A 12203-nucleotide genomic window follows, 5' to 3' on the forward strand; every position below is an offset into this window, starting at 1 on the left:
AAAAGTTTTGCCTGGCGGACCCGTTGCAATTATTTTGATATTTCGCGGCCCTATAAAATTTCAAGATTCAGTTGACCCATATTTCTTGTAATACACTAGTGCAGTCACGATTCTTTCTTATGTAACAACCTTCGAACTCAGGCTGGTCCACGGGTGACTGCATCGCGGGCCACAATATTTCTTGCATATTCCCTGCAGGCCACATAAAGTAGGCTAAATGGGTACCAGGAGCGGATCAACGTTTTTCGTTTGGTCGAGGCCAAAAATGTTTAAAGACAACGTCACAGAGTAATATCGAAAGACAGATACGCTCCAGAAACCTGCTTCTGTCGTCGAACTTGTGCGAAAATAAAATCGAATGTTATGAGACTGGGAAAACTGGTCTGCGCGAAGCGCGAAAAATTTGCGTATTTGACAAAAATTTTAATTAGAAGACAGCATTTTATAAGCGTAGAATGTTCGCGTAAAAGAGATGTTGCATACTCCCCAATCGCTAAATTACAAAGACGTTATCATTTCGCGCAAAAAGGTTTAATTAACCAGATCAATTTGGCTGAAATTGCAACTGGGACCACCCTGTTCTAATTCTAACTAATGCGAACGATTCGCTGATAGCAGGTAGTACAGCATAATAGATGCTTTATGATATCACAATAGACATCATAAAACACGCTATGATCGAATAATAAAGCATAAATAAAGAAAATAAAGATAACAGATAATGTTTAAAACATGGACTAATGTTTAAAAACTTAAAAGGCTAATTCTCCTTGTGGACCCACTGAAACTGCTGTACGGACCCCATTTGGTCCGCGGACCCCAGTTTGGGAACCGCTGTGCTAACCGGTTCGCTGATCTCATAAAATTCCACAAGACGGTTCTATAAAACCGGTGCTCACTCGAACTTTACGACAATAGCAAAACTCAACTTCTTTAATGCTATATCCATTTTTTATAACTGTATAATCGTTACCCTGAACAAGAAAGCGTAAAGTTTTCTGTGCGTTTCGGGTTTCTCACGACTCAGTAAAGTCGTAAAAGGAAATTGTTTTGAGCAAATAAGTATAAGCCGCTGTTTAAATAGTTTTTTATTTATTCATTCACAATTTATGAATGGGAAAATTACTCGTAAATCTCGAACAAGCAAACGCGTCGTCAAGCCTGCCGCACGGCGGCACAGACAACTACAAACCTCGGCCTTTTTAGAGAAAATTTCCATGAGGCTGAGCAGCGATCCGGATCACATGACCGTTACGGACGCTGATTGGCTGAGAGGAGCCTGCTACTGCGACAAATGCATCAAGTCGATGATAAGCGAGCGCGATCTGAAGTTTCACGACCCTGCCACCAGCCAACTGCCCTACTTGGAATATGCTGAGCTCGATACCGACGTGGGAATGTTCGGGTGTGTTTTCTGCAGGGCTGCGGAGTCGAATATACGGCAAAAAAACTAAACCAAGTCTGAATTACGACTTAAGTGTGAGATTTTGTCGAGTCCCGAGCCCAGATCAGACTCATACAGCAGTGTTTCTCAACCTTTTTGGCGATAAATAAAAATGTAATTGTAGGAATTGAACGCAGTGTAATAATAGCTTACGTGTTGAATGCATGCATTAAATACAGTCTTGTTAGTTCCACAATATTTACACTTACAACAGACAAACAATTTACTAACGCCTTCTGTGGTGTTGCTTTTAGTAAAATACGCATTCTCCACAAATATGCCTAAATAGTGCATAATTTTACATTGCATGTCGTACCCCTGCTTTGGTGCTTCGTACCAACAAGGGGTGCACGTACCCCTGCTCTACAGCCTATACTTTTAGTCAGGAATCCGCTCATAGAGGTGTTAATCTAAATTCATCCGTCCACAATACATAATTGAAAATTTTTTTTACAATTATTATATTTCATTTTAAGTTACAGTTTCCGGCCTTGGGAGTAATGAAATTTGGCACTGCGCATGCGCACGTCCAATCCGGGACCAGGGTAGTCTTATGTAGTCTAGTCTTTTTGAGTCCCGAGTCCGACTTCAGCAAACCAAACTGACTTCGTCGGGTCCTGAATCCGACTCCAAATCCGACTCTGCATTCCTGTTTTTCTGACAAACGTATATACACGATTTACTAAGACATTGCCAGTCCTTGAAATGCATGGTCAAGAAAGTTCTAGAACACCAATAATGTCAACCCGGATGCGCATGGCATGTGTTTAACGTTTCGAGGAAAAGATTAGTTATTTTTTAAACGTGCTAAACTAACGCAAAATTTCTCATAAATACGTCAGCTTTCAATACCAAGGTGAAATATTTCATTTGAAAGCGATTTTCAAAAAAACTTATTTGAGGATCATTTTCATGACAAATTTTGTTAACGGGTACTAAAATAATTTAGCATTCTTTCAAAATTATACGACAGCCAATTGGTTTTAACCTTGCACTTAACTTTCATTTTAACCAAGTTTACATCAACTTACTACTTCAGAATGTTACTTCTGATGTTATTTATACCTATTATTTGCAGTTTATTATGCTACTGCCTGTAATTATCTATTTCTGTCGCTTAAAAAATATTTGTTCGCTTTTAGATTTATCGGCATGGTGCTTGATCGAGGATTCGCGATTGTAAAGAACGTTCCGAGAGAAAACGGGGCCGTGGTTGCTGTGAGTACATAAGGCTGCCAACTTGATATAACTGGTAACGATTGTGCTTTGACCAGCTGCTTTCGTTAGATGTTGTTATGTTATTCTGCAAGGTTTCGTCGAACCCTAAAGTTTTGCTCAGTATTCGTTTCTTCCTCCAAGCAGCTGAAACTGGGCATATTCAAATTACAAATTTGTATAGGTTAAATTGGCCAAACTTTCATTTTTTTTTCAATATAACGTAACATGACACCTTGTTACATGACAAACAACATTAAATATGTTTCAGAGGAGTCTCGCCGAACCCTTGTAATAGCTGCGTCCGAACCCTGGTTAAGAACCACTGGTATAAACGATGAAATTAAATCACACCGCGAGAGAGACAATTGTTGTTGGGAGTTATAAATAATATCGATCTGAAATCTACTTAATTTCGGACAAGTAAAACGCAAAGCGTATCGGAAGTGAATAGAAAATCGATAAAGAACAAGCAAATTTTTTCCTGTTTTAATAAACAAAAAAGCGAGCGTTACGCTGACTATAGGCTATATCCCGGGAATGCGCTTTTATTTTAGTACACTTCTAGGAAATATAACGAACTTAGCTCTTGGCTGCCTAATACTAAATTTGTTTTGATTTTGTATGTTGTTTGCCTTACAGGCTGGCAAGAAAATGGCCCCTGTCATCGAAACAATTTACGGAACGGTAAGAAAATAAGATACGTTCCCTTATGTGTGTTTAACTTTAAACCTGTACGTGTAGTACTATATAAATGAAGCATGCAGTAGCTTTACGTAAACCGACTGCAGGAGTTTTACATGGCTAGATTAATTGAGATCGGCCCAGGGCAAGATTTCGTTAGAATTTTGAGAAAACTGTGGACGAAATACGAAGACATGACTCATTTTAAATAAATTTGAATTTATTTATGCTGTTTGACTTATGTTTTGCGAACTAACAAGTTCTGTGAATGGAATTGGGTCGCCAAAGCTGTTATATTTACTCTTGATATTTGGGTCGCGGCAATAATTGGTCGAGAAACACTGACGTAAACCTACAACCTCCTTGATAAACCGTAGATAAGCATATTGGCATTAAACTCAGCAATGCCGTTAGTTGTAGGACCTAAAGACGTTTAGAGAAACGACAAGTAATATCTAATTTACGCCTTTCCATTTCAAAAACTCTAACCTATTTTTTTAATATTTATTTGTTTTAAATTATAAAAAAATTGTAACCTGCTTTTTCTATTGCGTAACCGCGTCACAGATTTTTGACGTGTTCGACAACCAAAGCACGGAAAACGTGGCGAACACAACTATCGGTCTTCCTTACCATATGGACCAGTGTGCGTACGAAGCGGCACCGGGAATCCAACTTCTGCACGCGAATTAGTAAAAACATTAAGGATATTTTATTTGAACTAGGGACCGGTGGACAATTTCCCCCGAATGGGTCATAAATCATTTCGGGGGGATAGATGTGACAATAAATTTATGAGGTGAAAAAGCAAAAAAACGTGTAAAACAGCCTTCCAATGGTTTAAAATCTAAGCGTTTACATCAACGCAATTAGCGTTTTTTACAATTTTTAAATCAACGCAATTAGCCTGTCCAATGATATCAGATTTGAACCGGTACCGGATGCCAAGTGATAGTTACGGTACTCGTCCGATACTAGGGATGTATCGGTCCCGATCCAATACCTAAATAAAAAAATTTCAGTCACGATTTGCGATCCATCGCAGCGATTTATACGAAATACGATATTAAAAATAGTTGGTTGACGACTGGAGGTAATTATACACTTCTTAAACCCAGGAAAAATGGCTTATGAGCGTTGCAATCGATTTTTTTTCGTTTGAGCAAAGTAATGACGTCATTCGGTATCGGATTAAACCGCGATACTTTTTACCTAAAAGTTGGGAATTCAGAATAAAGTGTTTCAGCATCCCTAGGTGCAATTGTTATGCAATTTGGTGTTGTTTTTGTTGCATTGATCGATTAAATGGGTCATAACATAACGATGCATTATTTGGAAGAGGGAAGTAAGATATATTTAGACTACTTAAACGATAATTACTGGAACTATTGAGAACCACTAAAATAGGTGAATCATATTGGCTACAGATATTGTTATTGTTTTCAGTTTTGAAGTCTTGGTTAACGTTAACGGACCTATGTAGATCATAGAGGGGTAAATTGTCCAAGAGTGGATTTTTGGCTTTTTGTGAGAATTAAACCCGACGTAGCATTAGAACGGCACCTTATAGTCATAATCAAACTTATTCTCGCGCGGCAAACACGCATTCCAAAGCAAGGCACATTTCTCCTGGTTGCAGGTTTGACGAACGCGTGGAGGGCGGTAACTCGCTATTGGTCGACGTGTTCCACATGATCGAAGATCTGCGACGTCAGTATCCCGAAGATTTCCGAGTGCTCACTCGCGTGCCTGTCGTGTTCGGGACCATCGACTACGAGCGAAAGATCCCGGTCCATTTGCTGCACAGGAAGACCATTATATCGGTTGATTATGATGACCAGGTGTGCCTTCCCTAGTAAACTGATGTATTTCGTGGATCCCACGATAAGTAAAACCCTACGTGTATATCGTTGTGCTATGGTGTTTAAATTAGCAACACATTCTTTAATCCTTATATAAAACTGACTCAAATTGTATTTGACGGCCAAAGCAATATCTCCAAAGTTATTGAAGAGTCAAACTAACATTTGATATCATATAGTCATTTATGTTTTAAACTAATGGTCGAACTAGTTTTCATGTTATGGGTAACGTTATCCCCTAAAATTGTAAAAATGTTACCTTAGGGGAATAATTTGAAAACAAACCTATGGGGGCCAATCGAAGTTAGTCGAAGTAAAATTTAGTCTGGCATGCGGAAAAAAATTTTAATGCAAGAACCTGGACATACCTGGGTCGTTGCCGTCACGACTCAGCTAAGAAAACCCAGCTAATAGTACAATTGTATTTGATGGTACATATACTATACTTTTAATATAGAGAAATTCTGCAGTATTATGTTAATCTACTGAAAGCTATATTCCCGATATTGAAAATTAAAAAAAAACGTTCTTGGTATTTCTATGACATTCATTTTCCTTTGAATTACAGAATCTGCCTGAATCCGAACGGTTAAAACAAACGATTCTATAGTTGTAAATCAATAATAAAGGTTAAACTGAGTACAGAACGTATAGTAAACAGAAAAATCGTTTGTTTGGATGTTATACGATAAAAATACGTTTCAACCGAATTAAGATAGTGATGATGCTTTAAGGAGCGACATATTTTTATCATATAACAACCACACAAAATGATTTCGGTTTACTGAGTTCTGTACATTTTAATCTTGGTATGACTTGTAGTAACTGCGACATGTTGGCAGGTTGTCGGCTGGGGTTGGAACCCGGGCATTGAACAGACGCTTAGGGTACACGAGGAAGATGTGGAACCCTTCTTTAAAGCCTACGGCACCTTTCTGAAGCTCATAAACAGCAAGAAATACTGCGTAGGTTACTTATTAGTTTTTCTTGTACATTTTGTCCCGGTCGCACTAAACGAGTTACTCCACCTTCTGCAAAACGAAAGCCTCCCTAAAAACTTGCATATATTGCCAGAGTACGTTCGTACAATGGTAATACTTTTATTTCCCAATTTAAAAATGCTAACTAAAACTCTTGTATAAATATAATTACAGAAAATTACACAATTGACTCAAGTTATTGAAGTATTGACTTAAATGCACTCAACTAAAGTCATTGCCTGGCGTAATTATACAACACTGCCTTTCACGATCAAAAATTCCATTTTTTCCAGTTTAAATTTCGCCTCCAAGCGGGAGAAATGCTAGTGCTGCATAACCGCAGGATGGCGCACTCCCGAGACGAGTACAAGACGAACGGAGGCCATCGACGCTTGCAGGTGAAAGCCACGTTGCTATATAGTAGAAAACGAGCTAACGGTTTAAACCCGGTATAGTTCTATCCTAAAGAAGAAGTGTTTTAACGATATACATTTAATGAAAGAGAAATTTTAAGGTTTTGTAAAATAACCTCTGTATATACCAGGGCTACGGGGTCGTTAAAATAAGTCCAACTCCTTAACCGACTCCGGCCAATAAAATTAACCCAATCCGGCTCCAACTCTCAAGCATGTATTTTACGAATCTATTATGGATTCTCAGCAATCGACTCATAAGAGTATTATAGTAATTCATCCACTCACAATCCTTGTTTGGAAAATATTCCACCATTCGGCATTCCACCTTTACAATTCACAGTTTGCAGACTTATCAGTTTGGAAATTTTTTTTACTGCGAATGCGCACGTCAGACTCGGGACTCAGGTAGTTTTATATGGTCTTCATCGAGTCACGAGTCCCACTCCAGCTAAACAAACCGACTCCGTCGAGTACCGATCCCGAGTCCGAGTCCGAGTCCGAGTCCGACTCCGCAGCCTTAGTGTATACGCCACAGAAGTTGAATAGAACAGCGCTGTTCTGCACTCTTTGATATCTTCGATGGCCACCAGTGCTTGCCATAATTCAAATACAATATACTTCCTCTCGACGTCAATAAGGCATTAGACTTGTGTGCGTTTCTGTAATTTTACCAACATTAATTTGTTCTTGCTCAAAATTGGTCGCAACAAGGACCAAAGTCAGTTATCCATATCGTTGTTAGTAAAGCCCTTAACCAGTGTTGTAAACAAGTCATTTTGAAATAACTTAAGTCCCAGTCAAGTCATTCGTAAAATAACTTAAGTACAAGTCAAGTCTTTTTAAATAAATAACAAGTTAAGTCCCAGTCCAAGGCATCGGTTGCCCAAGTCAAGTCCCAGTCAAGTCATAATTAGAGCAAGTCAACTTCAAGTCCAGCCCTTTTTAAAAAAATAAAACTTTAAATTATGAAAACCGGCAAACTCCTCCGATTATTATGAGCAACTCAGGAAAAAATAACATAAAAGCAGCATATTACAAGCAAATTATTTTCTGTGCAAAGATTGGGATAAATAGCGCTATTTTATAAATAATTACTTAATTAAAACAATTTATTTTAAACCAAGTCATTTGTCCAAATGACTTAAGTCAAGTCAAGCCATTTGCCCAAAAAGACTTCAGTCAATTCAAGTCATTTTGCCCAAAAGACTTAAGTCAAGTCAAGTCATTTGCCCAAAAGACTTAAGTCATGTCAAGTCATTTGCCCAAAAGACTTAAGTCAAGTCAAGCCATTTGCCCAAAAGACTTAAGTCAAGTCAAGTAATTTTGCTCAAAAGACTTAAGTCAAGTCAAGTCATTTAAAAACAGTGACTTAAGTGCACTTAAGTCAAGTCATTGACTTAAGTCATTACAACACTGACCTTAAATGCGTAGTACAGTATACTTCACAAAATAAATGTGAATTATGAATCGCTCTCTTAAGGAAGATAACAACACAACCATACCTGACTACGTAATGCCTTGAAGTAGTGCGAGCCTGAAATGTATGATGAACTTTGCGAAGGAAAACGTCTGGTGGTGTAGAAACACCATAACACTGTTTTTTTTTCAACCGACCAGGGATGTTACGTCGAGATTGCAGAACTGCGCAGCAACTACGTGGTGCTGGGAAGGAAGCTGGGACTTTCCCCAATAGCCCCAAAGATCGGCAATTGCAGTGCTATTTAAACTTACCTGGAATTCTACTTTGCAGTTTTTTAATTCTGCGCTTATGCATTCTATTGAGCGATCAGGGCGTGATTTTCATAAATTTAAAAAGATGATGTCGCTTTAAAAGAGCCGTGTTTTTATTTTCTGCGAAAATATAGCTATAGAGCACGTAATTCTGTGGAATTTGTTTTTCTTGGGGCTGGAGTTATTTGTGCGCAGCGCTATTCAATGTATTGGGTTTTTATAATGTGTTTGCCAATCCTGTCAGAGAGCTTTGTTTACTATTTCATATGGTCACGAAGTGACAGTTGCAACATGCCGCGCTACGCTTGTATCGTGAAACAGTTTAGTTAATCATTAAAAACTCCGCGCGTTGCCCTATATAAGTTTGCACGCGGCCCAAAGGTTAAAAAATGCTGCTATGTGCATTGATCAATATAAAAATGTGAAGCATACTGCGTTTGCCTTTTGCCCGTGCATTTTCAATGTGTAATTTTGAATAAGTATTGTGCTGTACATAGAGATTCAATATCAAACTGGTATCGCAGAAGTATTGTATGTGTGTCGCCTTCACCTAATTATTAAACTGTGATTGTCGCTTTTCCACTATTGGAAGCAATTAATCAATATACCGATTTGTTGTTATTATAGCTTACTGCGCAATAATGGTGTTTGTTGTAATTACTAAACTATGCAGCCATAAAAATGAAAATAGTACATTTTTCTAGCCTTAATCTTTGATGAAATTTGGCTTCAGGGAAGGATTAGATCACAGTTATTGCACACGTATTGTGTGTATCTTTCGTTTTCCTACGCGGTTTTATTCACAGCTAATAGATGGCAAGTTTGCTGGAGATAGCCTCCTTAACAAAACAATTGATATTTAGTTGAAGATCCGATTAAAAAAGTTGTGCTATACATGTTTAAAAAGACGAACAATCAGACTTCCCATCAATATATGATTTAGGCTTAATGCTACGTCGTTAAAATTTGTAAAAATAGTCTTTGCCAAACTAATCAATTAGTATACCGGTAATGCCAAGTATGATGCGACCGTAAATTAATGTACTGACGATGTGATACAATGTGTAAGACTGCAAGACTTATGAAAGATCACCCGAACCGAATTTCTAACAAATCAGAAGTTTTTATATTGTTCTATGTTGTGCAATCTGGAGGGGTTCTGTCCATCTCACAACGTCCATCTTATTTGTAGATTTGCAAAGAATCTTTGTTACTAATAAATGTTTCAACTTTATTTTCGGCTATTTAAATAACGAAATAGCAGATGCTTACTAATCTTTTTTAATTCAAGCAACTTGTACATTACAAAAGCTGTTCAGAAAGTAAACATTGTAGGCCTACAATTGTTTTATTCAACAAACCCTTGTTGCAAATTTGCAGTTAATTGAGATCAAATCAAGAAACTTTTGGTAACATTTTAAACGACATCATAGAAAACATATTTTATTGAAAAATAAAACGTTAAATGGATTTTTAGCAATGGAGTTTGCTTTATGCTGCTATCTACAAATGTCAAATGGTCAAAAAGCAGCTTCCGAGGGGCTAGATCGCAGCTGTTATTAAAACACATATATGTGTGCGTCTTTCATTGAATAATGAAATGGTACTGTAGATCCCCTTCAATATGAAGTTGCTTGTACTAATAAAATGTTGCAAGCATTGGCGTTTGGAGGTTCCTCGAGTTTCTCCTCTCTGAACCTGTGTACCGTAGCTTAGTTGGTAGAGCGACTGTCCAGGTATTACCGGGGGTCGTGAGTTCGAATCTCACTGCAGGCTAATTGTTTTTCTGGCCTGCCCTGTTTGCTTCATAGATGGACAGATTCGACGAGTCTGCGATGGATTTCCGGTGTACTACAATGATACGGAAGCCGTAATCGTTGGTCAAAAATCAGCTTCCGAGGGGCTATATCAGGGATGGTGAAACTTTTTTTCATTGCGCGGGTCACAAACACGACCTTAATCCTTACGCAGTGCCCAAATGGGTCACATATTTAATTATAAGCTAATTTTATGCGAAACTTTTTTTGTTATTGTCTGGGTTTGTAATTCAAGGTTTTTGGTCAAATTGGGATTTCCATGATTATTAAGAACCTAAATAGTTAACAAATGCTGCAGAATTTCTTATGGGATTACAGGAGGTCAGAAAAAATCCACTGGTACAAATGAGTAGGCGACGAAAATAAGTGAAGGGGGGGGTAGATGCTAGACGGTAAAATGTGGCTCGAATGGGCAGCGATAAGATAGACATTTATCTTATCCTCGGTAGAACCATTTTTTGGATGTTAATGGTTGCGTTGACTACCTTTAGCCACTTTGCTTCACATATGTCCAACTTTCATAGGTGTTTTTTCTAAAAATGTTATGCTGAAGCATTCTGCAATGGTAGGCCTCTGCCTCAGCATGGACAATTGGACATGTGTTTGTCAGCGTAGTGGCGCAGAAGTGCTGCTTTGTCGTTATTTTCTTTGTACATAAAAGTTTTCAATACTGCTATATGGCCTCTCCACCTTGTTGCAAATGATTTTTTTGTTTTCCCGACGTATCGGTCGCCACATTGCCGACAGGACGCCATGTAACTACCGTGGTCGGTGCAGCAAAGTGATTGTTTCAGTGCTATGTTCCAAATGCGCGTGGGAACTGTGAAAACCTTCGAGACCATGCTCTCCGCCTGTTTATAATGCCTACATAAACAGCAGTGGCCGCACGGGGTTGACCTTCCAGTGAAAGGGATGGTACTTGCCGGTTGACTAATTGCACGATAGTTGGTGAGTACGCTTCCAAGTGTCGGAGGTCTTTTGTATTATAAGCATCGCTTGTGGCTGCAGCCTTCTTTCGTCTGAGGTGGTTTTAACCAGCTTTGGAAAGGCTGTGGGCCAAACTACAAGGTCCTTTCTGTTTTTCTCTGTCCGCCTTTGGCGCACTTTAGCTTCAAATTTTGCTGCAGTTTTCAACGTGGCTTTAACCATCCTTGGAGGAAACTGCGACCGCAGACATTTCTCGCCGAGGTTTGAAGGCTCAGTGAGTAGTCTTCCTCCATCTCGTTTAGTCGTCCAAGGCGTGTCGCACTGGTCTAAAGCGAAAAGCACCACTTTATATCGTTTAAGTTGGCCAACTTTCCTTTTTGTAGTAGGATGAGGAACGACATCTAGAGCTGAAACAAATAAAATTAAAATAGGGTCAGACTTTGGAGGTTAAGCATAATGGAAACGTATAAGTCAGTATTGCCTGTAGCGCGAATTATTTTTTGCATGTACATAGTTAAATAGGCTTTTTCATCACTTACCCTATCACCACTCTAGCCTTGCGATTGCGGGACGTTTGGTTAAGGTCAGACAACGGTCACGCACCGCCTGGCTGTGTCGGCCTATTACTGTCTGTGTTTTTTCAATTGTCCAGAATGTCTTGTTTTGTAAATTCGTGTGTTGATTGGCGAATTTTCTGATTGTTTTATGTTTCGCGTATGCTACGAAATATTACCCATGAACATCAGGCCGATGCAAGCTTTATAAAGGTAGATAAAAAACGTTAGACATTAGAAGTCGCATTCTGTTAATTTCGTGGAGTCATTCTGCTAATTGTTCGGAGAGAATATTTTATTAGTACAGCAGTAAGTACTTATATACTAAATGTTTACCATAATAAATAATTGTCTCTTGGTCGAATCTCCAATACACTACTACGTGAATTTTGCTATTCAGTTTTTCTACTTGTTCTAACTACAGTGGTTCTTAGCTAACGTCAGTGGTTCTTAACCGTAATTATTGCCCCTGGGGAAAATTAATGAATTTACTAGCGGTCTCAAACTCAAAGTGTATGTACGATTTCGATTATCCTTTTTCCAAATTATTAAATAATTACTTTATCGTTTCCG

At 38.5% G+C, this 12203-nt stretch overlaps 1 protein-coding gene across 2 annotated transcripts; it reads left to right on the forward strand.

Annotated features, from left to right (window-relative positions):
• The first annotated feature begins 892 nt into the window (after positions 1 to 892).
• LOC146136867 (uncharacterized) lies at positions 893 to 8930 on the forward strand. 2 transcript variants are annotated; one of them, XM_083395488.1, is made up of 5 exons: positions 893 to 1405; positions 2587 to 2662; positions 3302 to 3346; positions 3911 to 4035; positions 4983 to 5112. In XM_083395488.1, coding segments are annotated over exons 1-5 (543 nt in total). In that variant the 5' UTR covers positions 893 to 1109; the 3' UTR covers positions 4984 to 5112. The 2 variants fall into 2 exon arrangements, with proteins under 2 accessions (XP_083251614.1, XP_083251615.1); XM_083395489.1 differs by lacking the exons at positions 893 to 1405; positions 2587 to 2662; positions 3302 to 3346 and adding exons at positions 6048 to 6170; positions 6479 to 6583; positions 8219 to 8930 and having other exon boundaries at positions 3933 to 4035; positions 4983 to 5184.
• The last annotated feature ends 3273 nt before the right edge of the window (positions 8931 to 12203 follow it).

Source organism: Ascidiella aspersa, chromosome 8 (genome assembly GCF_963924565.1).
Source record: "Ascidiella aspersa chromosome 8, kaAscAspe10.2, whole genome shotgun sequence".
Classification (NCBI taxonomy): domain Eukaryota; kingdom Metazoa; phylum Chordata; class Ascidiacea; order Phlebobranchia; family Ascidiidae; genus Ascidiella; species Ascidiella aspersa.